The sequence below is a fragment of the Notolepis coatsorum genome (assembly GCF_963971535.1).
Source record: "Notolepis coatsorum genome assembly, chromosome: 6".
Classification (NCBI taxonomy): Eukaryota; Metazoa; Chordata; class Actinopteri; order Aulopiformes; family Paralepididae; genus Notolepis; species Notolepis coatsorum.
Window position 1 is genome coordinate 52,789,495 of NC_140170.1, and position 16,705 is coordinate 52,806,199.

A 16,705-nucleotide genomic window follows, 5' to 3' on the forward strand; every position below is an offset into this window, starting at 1 on the left:
TGTATTTAATTTATTAATAATTATGGCAGAGATCTGGTTTGGGGCTGTGGGGCTGTTTCTGGGAGATGAGTCTTGAGGGAGGAATGGGGTAAGGAGAATTCAGAGGACAACAAGTAGGTGAAATAAAATAAAATAAAATGACGTACACCAGTAGACCATCTCATCTTCATCCTCGTCACAGGCCACCTGTGTTGAGTTGGTGCAGCTCGCTCCCCTGCAGTGTCCACAGGCTGGAGTGCACTCCATATCTTATATATATATATATTTTATTACAACTGCATCTCACGATGCTGCAATCAGACTGGCAGTTGCACCTTATGACCTTGATGCGCTTCTCAGGAACAGGAGGTATAGGGTTGTCTTAATTGGCACAAATCCCTCGCCACACTTGTGCCATCCCCACTCCGTAGGACAAAGTCCATCTGTAAGATAAGATACTCTATTAATCGCCAGGAGTATTTTTTATATTGTCACAGTAGCAATGAAGTACACAGGATACAAAATGACACGATAAAAATAGAATAAACATATAGCAGAAATCAAAGTTACAGTAAAATAAAAAAAATGTGGCTGAATGTAAGTATAACTAGATGCCACCTTCTCACAGAACCGATGATATCGGAGCTACCTCCAGGCTGTCCGTAGATCTTCCATAGCAGAGAATCACTTTCTCTCTTTCTCTCCTGCTTCTGCTACACCATCTGTAGAAGCTGAATGTTCATATAACACCTTGGCTTGCTCTCAAAATATGTCACTTTCTTTGAAATTCTTGAGGGATGCTCCCTACCCGACCCCATGAAGTCGAGATGTAGTATCCTATCCAAGAACTGCATGTAAGAACAAGATATACTTGGTGTAGATTGATTGATTGAAAACTTTATTAACAGCTTGCAGAATGGGTACAATACAGTAGGGCGTTTTAGGAATAGCACATTATCCTGAGGTTGTCAGTCACCTGAACTCAAGCCCTAATGCACAGGCACGTTGTACTAGAAGGGCTAGCACTAGCCCTCTAAGGCAATATGCACTTTAACTCCTTTAAGCCTACGGGCCCCTCCTGGGGCTCATTTACCACTGCTGCTTCTCTGCACCGCAACTCTTTGAGTATTTGCGCTATCGGAAAAAGCTCAGCGCCGTCTGAAAGCCAAGGAGCTGAGCTTTCTTCACATATATGGCTTATTATGTTAATCTAAAAACTGGGAGTTATTGAGGAAGTAAACACAGGTAGAATTCTACGTCCTGCTTCAAGGTCAACCACCAGGGTCAAATTCCACCTAGACAAAAGTGCGTAAAAAGGAGCCTAAGAAGAATAAATCTAAACGGCCAGGGTTCACAAACTTTATTGCAGTTGCGTAATAGTTCCAAGTTCAAAATGTACAAGTGCAAAGTAAAATTGATGTTCAATTGCAGTGTCTACTTCCGATCTTTGTTTTTCTTGTCTAATAACAGTTTGATACACACTCAAAACATACAGTAAGTTAAAACAATAACATATATTGAAAGCTGAAGTAGTTCTGAAAAAAGGGTGAAAAGCACTTACTCGCAGCACATTCTCTGACAATTACACAGCAATAACAACTACTGTACATACTGTATACCCAGGTGGACTGTTTCAGGCTTAGGTTTAAAAGGAGCACTGAGCTCTTTTATGCACTGTCTGTAGCACTGTTGCATTTTAGGACCTCGCGTGTCATATGAAATGTTTGTATTAGGGATGCTCGATATTGGCTTTTTTACCGATACCGATATACCGATATTGTCCAACTCTTAATTTCCGATATCGATATCAACCGATACCAATATATGCAGGGTTCCCCCCCCCCAAAAAAACGGAATCATTTCAGGTAATTAACATTACATATCGCTTGTTGTGGAATTAACACAACATTATGCATACTTTTGACAATAAATAAAATCAGAATTTGTTCTTACTTGCTTGCCTGGGTAAATAAAGGTTATAGAAATGTAAAAAAAATATATATATTATTATTATTTATTTTTAAACCGATACCGATATTTTCCCATACCACATTTTAATGCCAATATCGGTCGATAATATCGCACATCCCTAGTTTTTATAGTATTGTATGTATTCTTGTATGTTTTCTCCACTGTTTTATGCTGAAATGAGCATTGCACCGAGGTCCGAGACAAATCCCAATCAACCATGTGTTGAAATGGCAATAAAGTATCTATCTATATCTCTCCATCTCTTTCTATCTTACATATCTATATATCTTACATATCTATCTATCTACAGTATCTATCTATCTATCTCTATCTTACATATGTCTTTGTGTTCTTCCTTGACTCGGAACAGAGGAACAGATCATGTTGCATGCCGGTCACTGGGCCTGGATGTGCAGATGGTGGTAGTGAGGCAGACATTCAGACGTGCACCTTAACATTAAGTATTCTACTGTAAAATGTCAACAACATTCAACAAGACATTTTCACCTGGCTTTATTCAATGTTTACATCTGTTGTGGTTCATGCAAACGATCGCATACATAATTAGATTATACATGAAAACAAACAATTTCCAAAAACGTGTCATAAATGTTTTGTTTGTCTTAATGTAAGTAATGAACTCTGTAATTTTCATGGTTATTGGTTAGAAATGTAACCCTATTCACCTGTGTGTTAAAAAGGACGTTTTGTATGATTGTATTTGGGTCATTTTCAAAACTGTCCCCCCATGGGATTCCTTGGGACTTTTTTCCCCCTCACTCAAGACATATTGAAGATACAAGATCTGTTGAGTTTGCTTATTTTGCTATTTGTTCTAGGTTGTGCTCCATTTTTTGCATAAAACTACTGGATTAATAGTATGTATACAGTACCTATAGTATAGTATAGCATACCAACTGAATATCCTATCAATTGGGGCCTTGCACAGAATGTCCATGTAGTTCTTTCTTCCAGGATGGCTGCCTGTAACATAGCATCCATTATTTTGTGTAAGAGTCAACGATTGCCATGTGCAAAACAACGGTTGCTGTGTTTTGATTGATCAGAAATATATAAACAAAAACACTAATTTGGTGTCTTATTACTGGATCTTGTAATTCATTCACAGTAGAATAGTAATATCATGCTTTTCCAGTATTTTTAACTACTCTGCATCTTCTTTTGAAAGTGGTCACCAACGGTTACAGGCAGCCATCATAGAAGAAGGGAACTACACAAACATTCGGTGCAAGGCCCCTAGTGCAGCTCTTGTTTACATTACATGGTGGTGCTGAACTGTGCTAATGTTGTTTGCTCGCAGCAAGGCAAGCTGGCCAAAGAGCTGGACTTTGTCAGCCACCACGTGCGGACCCAACTGGATGAGCTGAAGAGGCAGGAGGTCAGCAGACTGCGGATGCTCATCAAAGCCAAACAAGACATCCAGGGGGGTAATGGTACGTGTCTTGCACTGAGTATGATGACAGTCGCTGAGTCAGCCTATCGGATGTGGTATCGTTGAAGTGTCACTGACGAGCTAGTACTGGGTAGTGTCACTGACGAGCTAGTACTGGGTAGTGTCACTGACGAGCTAGTACTGGGTAGTGTCACTGACGAGCTAGTACTGGGTAGTGTCACTGACGAGCTAGTACTGGGTAGTGTCACTGACGAGCTAGTACTGGGTAGTGTCACTGACGAGCTAGTACTGGGTAGTGTCACTGACGAGCTAGTACTGGGTAGTGTCACTGACGAGCTAGTACTGGGTAGTGTCACTGACGAGCTAGTACTGGGTAGTGTCACTGACAAGCTAGTACCGGGTAGTGTCACTGACAAGCTAGTACCGGGTAGTGTCACTGACAAGCTAGTACCGGGTAGTGTCACTGACAAGCTAGCACTGGGTAGTGTCACTGGACAAGCTAGTACTGGGTAGTGTCACTGACAACAAGCTAGTACTGGGTAGTGTCACTGACAACAAGCTAGTACTGGGTAGTGTCACTGACAACAAGCTAGTACTGGGTAGTGTCACTGACAACAAGCTAGTACTGGGTAGTCGTACAGCACATAGATGAGCAGCAAAATTATGAAGTGACTTGTAGACAGACGGACATTGTGCAGCGCAACCAACCTCAACATGGACGACATAAGTGTGTATGTGTGTGTGTGTGTGTGTGTGTGTGTGGATGGGAAGGTGATGCAAGGGGCAATGTGCGTGTAAACATTCGGGAAGATGGGTGGAACAAACGCAAACTGTCACCAGGCATATTTAACCCTTTCTCCACAAAATGGCACTCTTTGGCTGCGTGCCAGTCTTGCATTAAAGCAGTATTGACACTGTAAGGGAAAAGCATGGGGCATTGGGGCAGGGTGGTTAATGAGCCATTACTAAGTGATCGTAGTCATAATTAAACCAGGCTACAGAAGACTTGATCTAAAAATGAAATGTGTATATATATATAATAAATTAATGTTTTCTATTAATAGACATTTCTATGAATACTAGAGTGACCGAAGTAATTAATTACAGTGGATTGCATCATATCATAAGATATAATTTCAATGATATGTATTATGGCAGTACTTTTGCTCAGGTTCATAATGCATTATGATTACAGACAGTGGTTCTCAAAGTGAGGTCTGGGGACCCCCGGGGGTCCTTGAGGGAGATGTTCCAGGGGGTCCCTGAGCCACATGCAGAGTAGTTTAATTCTACTATTATTTCATTGACTAGAAAGTTAGCCCAATGGGAGAATTTATAATGTGTGACTATTCTGATACATAGTTTTCACCTTCTCCACTGTTATCCCCTCAACTACAAAAAAGACTAAATCATATCTAATATACAAAAATCTTCTCAGATTTTATATAATATATATATATATAATTATGTCCTTCTAGGTATGATTATAATGCATTATAAACATGGTCTCCATAGTAAGTGTTGCCAAACAAGGACACGGCGTCATAGCTGCGAAGCGCATTTCCTGTGAGCCGCCGCTAGGGGCAGAGCGGCTAACCATGAGTGAGTTACTGAGTGAGTGTGTCGGTAACATCACCGGTCTGATGTCTTGTCTTCTTACCATCCCTCCTCTTTCAGAAAGGACGGTGGACCACCAGGCCCTGCTGAAGCAGTTTGAATACCTCAACCACAACAACCCACACACCTTCGAAGTGGAGGACCTGGACCGTCTCATTAAATCGGTACAGGCTGCTGCTAATAACATATAAACACACCCCAACGACATTCCACTGTTTCACTGTAACAGATGTTAGCACCACTGAAGGTCTGACTGGCTAAACATGTGTGGTAGCCATTTTCAGATGACTCATGCAGAGGAGGTGACGCAGCTTCTCTCATAAACTGAGCCCATAACGGCACGTGGCAGAGGGTTTGTGCCAACACAGCGTACCATATGTGGCAGCCAAACACAGCGTACCATATGTGGCAGCCAAACACAGCGCGACATAATGCTACTGGATAGGCTAAATAGGAACTCGGATCACCTAAAGGAAGTCTGTGGTGACCTGAACCTAACCCAGATGACAACAGAATCAACCAGGGGCGTCGTTCTGGTATGGCAAGGTATGGCACTCGCCATACCTTGGCAAATTTAAAATTAATTACAATTTTGTATGTTGATTTAGAATTCGAATGTCAACATTATGAACGAAGCTTCGAACTATTCGGTACAGCCCTAGCATGTTTTGATATTGTCAATTATCTCACTTTTACTAGGTGACTTTTACTGTGACTAACTGAAATATGCCCCAAAAAAAAGGAAAATGGACATAGGGACGTTTTTTAATCAAAGGGCAGCAGAGACAAGTGATACAGGGACACAGGTAAGGTCTTACAATGGCTTAGTGATTATAACAGTGCAGTTCAGCATTCAGTAACCCATACTTTTTGTGAATGTGTTTTTGATATTACATTCTGTTGAACACACACTTCAAAACCGTACCTAAGGAAAATTGGCTCAATTGCAAGAAAAGTGATGATATTACATTCTGCATAATTCATATGCAACATATTGTGGTTCCCTGCTTTAGTCTGTTGACACATTTCTATACAAAAAATGCTTGTGTAGTCCTGTGTCATACCTAAATGTCATATAACTGAATTGTATAGAAACAACTCACCAAAAGTGACTATTGCACAACTGATTTGACAAAAAAAATCCACCAAGGGGGACACACCCCCATTCACCCCCCGCCCCCTCCCTCCTCGCCATACCTTGCATTTTACTGAAACGACGCCACTGGAATCAACTAGACTCAACTTGAAAGACTTATAACAATATAATCCAATATAATTGACAAAATTGTGGCCACTGGTGTTTTTGATCTAGGTAATTGTGATCACTGTCCTACTGCATGTGTGATGAGAATGAAAATGGAAAAAACTACGTCACATACGGTCATGAAAAGGAATTTAAAATGTTTAAATGAACAAGCTTTCATGAATGATATTATGCAACATCCTCTTCACGGCACAGTCCGCCGATGTTCAAGTGACCCTTGACCTCTTCACAAATACTCTTATTTCTCTGATCAATAAACATGCTCCTCTCAAGAGACTCAGAATTAAAGATAGAATAGCACCCTGGTTCTCGCATGAGTGGTCAACTCTGCCTAATGACAGGAATAAGGCCTGGTCACGTGCTAGACACTCAGGTGATCGGCTCAGAAATGGATGTACCACATCTATGAGAGTCAAAATCAGATTACTACTTAGATTTTATTACAAGTTCCTACTTCCTACACAAACCCGGCTCAGTTTTGGAAGTCACTCTGTTGTTGGAGGGAGCTGGCTTGTTGAAGGGAGCTGGCTTGTTGTTGGAGGGAGCTGGCTTGTTGCTGGAGGGAGCTGGCTTGTTGTTGAAGGGAGCTGGCTTGTTGAAGGGAGCTGGCTTGTTGTTGGAGGGAGCTGGCTTGTTGCTGGAGGGAGCTGGCTTGTTGTTGAAGGGAGCTGGCTTGTTGTTGGAGGGAGCTGGCTTGTTGTTGGAGGGAGCTGGCTTGTTGTTGGAGGGAGCTGGCTTGTTGTTGAAGGGAGCTGGCTTGTTGTTGAAGGGAGCTGGCTTGTTGTTGAAGGGAGCTGGCTTGTTGTTGAAGGGAGCTGGCTTGTTGTTGGAGGGAGCTGGCTTGTTGTTGGAGGGAGCTGGCTTGTTGTTGAAGGGAGCTGGCTTGTTGTTGGAGGGAGCTGGCTTGTTGTTGGAGGGAGCTGGCTTGTTGTTGGAGGGAGCTGGCTTGTTGTTGAAGGGAGCTGGCTTGTTGTTGAAGGGAGCTGGCTTGTTGTTGGAGGGAGCTGGCTTGTTGTTGAAGGGAGCTGGCTTGTTGTTGAAGGGAGCTGGCTTGTTGTTGGAGGGAGCTGGCTTGTTGTTGGAGGGAGCTGGCTTGTTGTTGAAGGGAGCTGGCTTGTTGTTGGAGGGAGCTGGCTTGTTGTTGGAGGGAGCTGGCTTGTTGTTGAAGGGAGCTGGCTTGTTGTTGGAGGGAGCTGGCTTGTTGTTGGAGGGAGCTGGCTTGTTGTTGGAGGGAGCTGGCTTGTTGTTGAAGGGAGCTGGCTTGTTGTTGGAGGGAGCTGGCTTGTTGTTGGAGGGAGCTGGCTTGTTGTTGAAGGGAGCTGGCTTGTTGTTGAAGGGAGCTGGCTTGTTGTTGGAGGGAGCTGGCTTGTTGTTGAAGGGAGCTGGCTTGTTGTTGAAGGGAGCTGGCTTGTTGTTGAAGGGAGCTGGCTTGTTGTTGAAGGGAGCTGGCTTGTTGTTGAAGGGAGCTGGCTTGTTGTTGAAGGGAGCTGGCTTGTTGTTGAAGGGAGCTGGCTTGTTGTTGGAGGGAGCTGGCTTGTTGTTGAAGGGAGCTGCCTTGTTGGAGGGAGCTGGCTTGTTGTTGGAGGGAGCTGGCTTGTTGTTGAAGGGAGCTGGCTTGTTGTTGGAGGGAGCTGGCTTGTTGTTGAAGGGAGCTGGCTTGTTGTTGAAGGGAGCTGGCTTGTTGTTGAAGGGAGCTGGCTTGTTGTTGGAGGGAGCTGGCTTGTTGTTGAAGGGAGCTGGCTTGTTGTTGAAGGGAGCTGGCTTGTTGTTGAAGGGAGCTGGCTTGTTGTTGGAGGGAGCTGGCTTGTTGTTGGAGGGAGCTGGCTTGTTGTTGGAGGGAGCTGGCTTGTTGTTGGAGGGAGCTGGCTTGTTGTTGGAGGGAGCTGGCTTGTTGTTGGAGGGAGCTGGCTTGTTGTTGGAGGGAGCTGGCTTGTTGTTGGAGGGAGCTGGCTTGTTGTTGAAGGGAGCTGGCTTGTTGTTGAAGGGAGCTGGCTTGTTGTTGAAGGGAGCTGGCTTGTTGTTGAAGGGAGCTGGCTTGTTGTTGAAGGGAGCTGGCTTGTTGTTGAAGGGAGCTGGCTTGTTGTTGGAGGGAGCTGGCTTGTTGTTGAAGGGAGCTGGCTTGTTGTTGAAGGGAGCTGGCTTGTTGTTGAAGGGAGATGGCTTGTTGTTGAAGGGAGCTGGCTTGTTGTTGAAGGGAGCTGGCTTGTTGTTGAAGGGAGCTGGCTTGTTGTTGGAGGGAGCTGGCTTGTTGTTGAAGGGAGCTGGCTTGTTGTTGAAGGGAGCTGGCTTGTTGTTGAAGGGAGCTGGCTTGTTGTTGAAGGGAGCTGGCTTGTTGTTGAAGGGAGCTGGCTTGTTGAAGGGAGCTGGCTTGTTGTTGAAGGGAGCTGGCTTGTTGTTGAAGGGAGCTGGCTTGTTGTTGGAGGGAGCTGGCTTGTTGTTGAAGGGAGCTGGCTTGTTGAAGGGAGCTGGCTTGTTGTTGAAGGGAGCTGGCTTGTTGTTGAAGGGAGCTGGCTTGTTGAAGGGAGCTGGCTTGTTGTTGAAGGGAGCTGGCTTGTTGTTGAAGGGAGCTGGCTTGTTGTTGAAGGGAGCTGGCTTGTTGTTGAAGGGAGCTGGCTTGTTGTTGAAGGGAGCTGGCTTGTTGTTGGAGGGAGCTGGCTTGTTGCTGGAGGGAGCTGGCTTGTTGTTGGAGGGAGCTGGCTTGTTGCTGGAGGGAGCTGGCTTGTTGTTGAAGGGAGCTGGCTTGTTGTTGGAGGGAGCTGGCTTGTTGCTGGAGGGAGCTGGCTTGTTGCTGGAGGGAGCTGGCTTGTTGTTGAAGGGAGCTGGCTTGTTGTTGGAGGGAGCTGGCTTGTTGCTGGAGGGAGCTGGCTTGTTGTTGAAGGGAGCTGGCTTGTTGCTGGAGGGAGCTGGCTTGTTGTTGAAGGGAGCTGGCTTGTTGTTGAAGGGAGCTGGCTTGTTGTTGGAGGGAGCTGGCTTGTTGTTGAAGGGAGCTGGCTTGTTGTTGAAGGGAGCTGGCTTGTTGTTGGAGGGAGCTGGCTTGTTGTTGAAGGGAGCTGGCTTGTTGAAGGGAGCTGGCTTGTTGTTGAAGGGAGCTGGCTTGTTGTTGAAGGGAGCTGGCTTGTTGTTGAAGGGAGCTGGCTTGTTGTTGAAGGGAGCTGGCTTGTTGTTGAAGGGAGCTGGCTTGTTGTTGGAGGGAGCTGGCTTGTTGTTGGAGGGAGCTGGCTTGTTGTTGAAGGGAGCTGGCTTGTTGTTGAAGGGAGCTGGCTTGTTGTTGAAGGGAGCTGGCTTGTTGTTGAAGGGAGCTGGCTTGTTGTTGGAGGGAGCTGGCTTGTTGAAGGGAGCTGGCTTGTTGTTGAAGGGAGCTGGCTTGTTGTTGAAGGGAGCTGGCTTGTTGCTGGAGGGAGCTGGCTTGTTGTTGAAGGGAGCTGGCTTGTTGTTGAAGGGAGCTGGCTTGTTGTTGGAGGGAGCTGGCTTGTTGCTGGAGGGAGCTGGCTTGTTGTTGAAGGGAGCTGGCTTGTTGTTGAAGGGAGCTGGCTTGTTGTTGGAGGGAGCTGGCTTGTTGTTGGAGGGAGCTGGCTTGTTGTTGAAGGGAGCTGGCTTGTTGAAGGGAGCTGGCTTGTTGTTGAAGGGAGCTGGCTTGTTGTTGAAGGGAGCTGGCTTGTTGTTGAAGGGAGCTGGCTTGTTGTTGAAGGGAGCTGGCTTGTTGTTGAAGGGAGCTGGCTTGTTGTTGAAGGGAGCTGGCTTGTTGTTGGAGGGAGCTGGCTTGTTGTTGGAGGGAGCTGGCTTGTTGTTGAAGGGAGCTGGCTTGTTGTTGAAGGGAGCTGGCTTGTTGTTGAAGGGAGCTGGCTTGTTGTTGAAGGGAGCTGGCTTGTTGTTGAAGGGAGCTGGCTTGTTGTTGGAGGGAGCTGGCTTGTTGAAGGGAGCTGGCTTGTTGAAGGGAGCTGGCTTGTTGTTGAAGGGAGCTGGCTTGTTGTTGGAGGGAGCTGGCTTGTTGTTGGAGGGAGCTGGCTTGTTGTTGAAGGGAGCTGGCTTGTTGTTGAAGGGAGCTGGCTTGTTGTTGGAGGGAGCTGGCTTGTTGTTGGAGGGAGCTGGCTTGTTGTTGGAGGGAGCTGGCTTGTTGTTGAAGGGAGCTGGCTTGTTGTTGGAGGGAGCTGGCTTGTTGTTGGAGGGAACTGGCTTGTTGTTGAAGGGAGCTGGCTTGTTGTTGAAGGGAGCTGGCTTGTTGTTGGAGGGAGCTGGCTTGTTGTTGAAGGGAGCTGGCTTGTTGTTGAAGGGAGCTGGCTTGTTGTTGAAGGGAGCTGGCTTGTTGTTGAAGGGAGCTGGCTTGTTGTTGAAGGGAGCTGGCTTGTTGTTGGAGGGAGCTGGCTTGTTGTTGGAGGGAGCTGGCTTGTTGTTGAAGGGAGCTGGCTTGTTGTTGAAGGGAGCTGGCTTGTTGTTGAAGGGAGCTGGCTTGTTGTTGAAGGGAGCTGGCTTGTTGTTGAAGGGAGCTGGCTTGTTGTTGAAGGGAGCTGGCTTGTTGTTGAAGGGAGCTGGCTTGTTGTTGGAGGGAGCTGGCTTGTTGTTGGAGGGAGCTGGCTTGTTGTTGAAGGGAGCTGGCTTGTTGGAGGGAGCTGGCTTGTTGTTGGAGGGAGCTGGCTTGTTGTTGGAGGGAGCTGGCTTGTTGTTGAAGGGAGCTGGCTTGTTGTTGGAGGGAGCTGGCTTGTTGTTGGAGGGAGCTGGCTTGTTGTTGAAGGGAGCTGGCTTGTTGTTGGAGGGAGCTGGCTTGTTGTTGGAGGGAGCTGGCTTGTTGTTGAAGGGAGCTGGCTTGTTGTTGGAGGGAGCTGGCTTGTTGTTGGAGGGAGCTGGCTTGTTGTTGGAGGGAGCTGGCTTGTTGTTGAAGGGAGCTGGCTTGTTGTTGAAGGGAGCTGGCTTGTTGTTGAAGGGAGCTGGCTTGTTGAAGGGAGCTGGCTTGTTGTTGAAGGGAGCTGGCTTGTTGGAGGGAGCTGGCTTGTTGTTGAAGGGAGCTGGCTTGTTGTTGGAGGGAGCTGGCTTGTTGTTGAAGGGAGCTGGCTTGTTGTTGAAGGGAGCTGGCTTGTTGTTGGAGGGAGCTGGCTTGTTGTTGGAGGGAGCTGGCTTGTTGTTGGAGGGAGCTGGCTTGTTGTTGAAGGGAGCTGGCTTGTTGTTGGAGGGAGCTGGCTTGTTGTTGAAGGGAGCTGGCTTGTTGGAGGGAGCTGGCTTGTTGTTGAAGGGAGCTGGCTTGTTGTTGAAGGGAGCTGGCTTGTTGTTGAAGGGAGCTGGCTTGTTGTTGAAGGGAGTGGCTTGTTGTTGGAGGGAGCTGGCTTGTTGTTGAAGGGAGCTGGCTTGTTGTTGAAGGGAGCTGGCTTGTTGTTGGAGGGAGCTGGCTTGTTGTTGGAGGGAGCTGGCTTGTTGTTGAAGGGAGCTGGCTTGTTGGAGGGAGCTGGCTTGTTGTTGAAGGGAGCTGGCTTGTTGTTGAAGGGAGCTGGCTTGTTGTTGGAGGGAGCTGGCTTGTTGTTGAAGGGAGCTGGCTTGTTGTTGAAGGGAGCTGGCTTGTTGTTGAAGGGAGCTGGCTTGTTGTTGGAGGGAGCTGGCTTGTTGTTGAAGGGAGCTGGCTTGTTGTTGAAGGGAGCTGGCTTGTTGTTGAAGGGAGCTGGTTTGTTGTTGGAGGGAGCTGGCTTGTTGTTGAAGGGAGCTGGCTTGTTGTTGAAGGGAGCTGGCTTGTTGTTGAAGGGAGCTGGCTTGTTGTTGGAGGGAGCTGGCTTGTTGTTGAAGGGAGCTGGCTTGTTGTTGGAGGGAGCTGGCTTGTTGTTGAAGGGAGCTGGCTTGTTGTTGAAGGGAGCTGGCTTGTTGTTGAAGGGAGCTGGCTTGTTGTTGAAGGGAGCTGGCTTGTTGTTGAAGGGAGCTGGCTTGTTGTTGAAGGGAGCTGGCTTGTTGTTGGAGGGAGCTGGCTTGTTGTTGAAGGGAGCTGGCTTGTTGTTGGAGGGAGCTGGCTTGTTGTTGAAGGGAGCTGGCTTGTTGTTGAAGGGAGCTGGCTTGTTGTTGAAGGGAGCTGGCTTGTTGTTGAAGGGAGCTGGCTTGTTGTTGGAGGGAGCTGGCTTGTTGTTGGAGGGAGCTGGCTTGTTGTTGGAGGGAGCTGGCTTGTTGTTGAAGGGAGCTGGCTTGTTGTTGAAGGGAGCTGGCTTGTTGTTGGAGGGAGCTGGCTTGTTGTTGGAGGGAGCTGGCTTGTTGTTGAAGGGAGCTGGCTTGTTGTTGGAGGGAGCTGGCTTGTTGTTGAAGGGAGCTGGCTTGTTGTTGAAGGGAGCTGGCTTGTTGTTGGAGGGAGCTGGCTTGTTGTTGAAGGGAGCTGGCTTGTTGTTGGAGGGAGCTGGCTTGTTGAAGGGAGCTGGCTTGTTGTTGGAGGGAGCTGGCTTGTTGTTGAAGGGAGCTGGCTTGTTGTTGAAGGGAGCTGGCTTGTTGTTGAAGGGAGCTGGCTTGTTGTTAAAGGGAGCTGGCTTGTTGTTGGAGGGAGCTGGCTTGTTGTTGAAGGGAGCTGGCTTGTTGTTGAAGGGAGCTGGCTTGTTGTTGAAGGGAGCTGGCTTGTTGTTGAAGGGAGCTGGCTTGTTGTTGGAGGGAGCTGGCTTGTTGTTGGAGGGAGCTGGCTTGTTGTTGAAGGGAGCTGGCTTGTTGTTGAAGGGAGCTGGCTTGTTGTTGAAGGGAGCTGGCTTGTTGTTGAAGGGAGCTGGCTTGTTGTTGGAGGGAGCTGGCTTGTTGTTGGAGGGAGCTGGCTTGTTGTTGAAGGGAGCTGGCTTGTTGTTGAAGGGAGCTGGCTAGAAGAGGCACTGGAGACACACACACACCTAAGAATATGTTTTTTTGATTGATGCATTAAAGGAGCACTTCACCCAAAAATTATAATTTGTATATAAATTACTTACTTAATGCCTTGATTTCGTGAAGATAATCTTTCTTGTTGCATGACTCCATGGTGAACGTAGAATGCAAAAAAAACATAGAAATACTGAATTGAAGTTAATGGAGATTTGGTTTAACAACAGCAGAACTATATCAAAACATCCGTTTACAAACTCTCACAACTTGTGCAGCATAATCAAGTCTCATTTATCCAGTATGCTCAGTTTTTCACAAACGCATGCATTTTCACTAACACATTCCCCGCCAAAAACGCTTTAAAGTGATATTGCCCGCCATGTGTTGACTGCCAGACCTCGCTGTACAGCGTTATTGAGATCATATTTCATTTTTTCGCCATGGCATTCATAATCCAGCCACCCAGCCTCTGGTGATCCAGTGGGACCCTGCACAATATTGCAACGCCTCAATACCGCCGCCTGGTGGATGATCGGGCGAGTTACATTCAAGTCAAACCGGAAGTGGCAATCGGTGCATCTGGGAAATCCGTCCGGCAGTCACATCTCGTTAGGGTACTCCAGACAAACACTGCCGTGCATATGGATCGCTGCCATAACTCAATAATCGATATGATTTGGGCGTTTATTGCGCCATACAAACCGGAAATGGATCTAGGAGTTCAACGTCAAATAAGTGGGATCTTTTTCCTCCAGTCTCGTCGGCGAACGGTAAGAGGCAACTAACGTTACTTTCAGCTTGATTGTCCATTTCTTTATTTACAAACCATCTGATCAATAAATCAACCCATACTACATAAAGCAGTTAGTGACGATCAAGGAATTATAAACGACCCCCCCCCCTTTCCTTCACAAATGATGAAGCATAACTATACCGATCATGTACATTTACATTTTTTAATATAGCGTGTATAGGGAAGACACGCCAATCGATCATCTATATATGCGTTTAGGCCTATAACTCACGTTCTAGGAATTACTGCAGAAAACGATAAAGACATACTTATATTCTAGAAGGTATTTTTGTATGAATGAAAAAAATATAACGTTCCCACATCCTGAACGATAGATAATCGATGTTGAATGGGCCATAGTAATGTCAATATAGCAATACAATTTAAAAAAGTTATAGCCCTGCAAAGAAGGTGAGCCACTCCATAGGGTTATAGTGCTGGCAGAGAGGGGCATGAGATGGGCAAACTGCCCGGTGGGCAAAGTGTTAACGAAAACATTTCAGGTTAAGTGCTGCCTTCAAATGGAACTCGTGTTTTCTGTGTCCATGAGAGGAGTCCATATGAACGTCCCACTGGTGTGGTATTCACAACGTTGTAAGTGGGAAATCATTAGCCTCAGTAGCCTCAAGATGTATTGCCCAGTTGCCTAGCAACGGTGTCCTCCTGACTTCAATCCACTCTTGAAGTTGAGACTGCAAACTCACGGGTTCCACTTGAAGGCAGCATTGAACCAGAAATGTACTGTATTCATTAGCCAAGTCGTGAGAGAGTTTGTAAACCGATGTTTTGATATCGTCTTGCTGTTGTTAAGAGACGTGCGAGAAGCAAAATAATCCTCATGAATCTAAGGCATCACAGGGGGAGTAATCGATTGACAAATTATAATTTTTTTGGTGAAGTGCTCCTTTAACAATAGTGCCTTTATTCACAGTCAACCTGGGTCAATTATGGTGAGAAATAAATACAACTGAACATCACATTCATGTAGTTTGCTTTCACATTCCCTGGGCTGTGAGAGGGGGCGGGGCTTGTGCTGCTGGGGGACACATTTGATTGGTCCCATAATTAAACTAAGCTCAATCAATCAGAGAAAAGTGACTTTATCCTCAACAAAAAAAAAAAAAAAAGGAAAAAGAATCTCTGACATCAGTTCGGACCTCATCTATTCTCACGCCTCTACCATCACCATCACCATCATTTCTCATCCCGTCATCTCTCTCGGTCTCATCTGAAGGCCACCAACGACCTGGAGAACTTTGACAAGGATCGCCACGACGAGTTCAAGAAGTACGAGATGACGAAGGAGCATGAGCGCAGGGAGCGCCTGAAGAGCATGGACGACGAGCACCGCAGGCAGGAGGAGGAGCACCACGAGGACATGAGGAAGAGGCACGCCGACCACCCCAAGGTCAACCACCCCGTGAGTACACCAAGTTAACTAGAGTTAAAGGGAACACGTCGCCAACATTGTGGGAAATGAGCTTACCGTCTTCTCCAGAGTCAGACACTCTGTGTGTTCAGTGGAAAGAACTGCTGTTCTGCCAGCGTGCAGCCGGAGAGCTTTCCACTGAACACACAGAGAGGAAACTGGTATCGATCATCTTGTCTGACTCTGGAGAAGACGGGAAGCACATTTACCATGAAGTTATAGTTCCAAAGGGCGGCTGAGTGGCGCAGTGGGCAAGGCGCTCGCTACTAACGCGGCGTTGCTACCAGCTTGGCTGGTCGTTCATACTGACACAATTGGCAGTATTAGGGGGTGGGAAAGCCGGTGGGTGGGGATCGGACGTTGTGGACAGCGACTCCTACAGGTCGGTTGGTGCGTCTGTACAGCAGAATCAGGAAGTATCGGGGGCAGCGTGAGCCTCCCACGCGTTACTCCTCGCCACTGAGAGATCGCGCTGTGCAGGTGAAAAGATGCGACGGCTGCCTCCTCGTGTACCGGAGGGGACACGTGATGCAAGGCTTCATCCACATTGCAGCCGACCAGTGGGAGGCATGGCCTAACAACGTTCGAGACAGGGGAGGGTAGAATTGGATAATACGAAATTGGGATGGGAGAAAAATAGAAAAATGGGGAGAAAAGGTAGATCAAAAAACTAAAAAAAGTTATAGTTCCAATAAGCCTGTGGTATGTTTTGTTCTTTTTATTTGTACACACTATAGAGGTTTACCACAGAAATACTGTAGTGATTTATAGTATTCCTGAGTTTTATTACAATAGCAAATTGACGGGCGGCTAGGTGGTGCAGTGGGCAAGGCGCTCACCACCAATGCAGGAGACGCTGGGTTCGAGCCCAGCTCTCCGCATTGCATTCAGCTTTGCTGGTCGTTCGTACTAATACATTTGGCAGTATTAGGGGGTGGGAAGCTGATGGGTGGGGATCGGACGTTGTGGACAGCGACTCCTACAGGTCGGTTGGTGCGCCTGCGCAGCAGAATCAGGAAGCGACGGGGGCGGCGTCCCTCCCACGCAGACCCCCGACGCTGAGAGATCGCGCTGTGCAGGTGAAAAGATGCGACGGCTGCTACCTCGAGTATCGGAGGGGACTCGTGCTATGTATGACTTAGTCCACATTGCAGCCGGCTTGTGGGAGGCATGGCCAAACAGCGTTCGAGACAGGGGAGGGTAGAATTGGACGATACGAAATTGGGATGGGAGAAAAATAGAAAATGGGAGAAAAAGTAGATAAAAAAAAAAACAATAGCAAATTGACTCCCCATTGTTGAAACATACATGAGTGTTGTGGTGTTAACTAGGCCTTTCATACAGACTGTAGATGTCTATACAAGGACCTTCATCAGGTTTCTTGAAGGGATAACCCGATGAAGATCTTTGTACCAAAATGTTGTTCTCAATCAAGAT

At 47.1% G+C, this 16,705-nt stretch overlaps 1 protein-coding gene across 2 annotated transcripts in view; it reads left to right on the plus strand.

Moving 5' to 3' along the window:
• Nucleotides 1-16,705, plus strand: part of LOC311230201 (nucleobindin-2-like) — a 38,097-nt gene that overhangs the window by 12,269 nt on the left and 9,123 nt on the right. For both annotated transcript variants that reach the window (XM_084316410.1, XM_084316409.1), the window contains exons 4-6: nt 3,272-3,404; nt 5,042-5,145; nt 15,074-15,259. In XM_084316410.1, the coding sequence (XP_084172536.1) occupies nt 3,272-3,404; nt 5,042-5,145; nt 15,074-15,259 (423 nt within the window). The remainder of the gene's footprint in view (nt 1-3,271; nt 3,405-5,041; nt 5,146-15,073; nt 15,260-16,705) is intronic.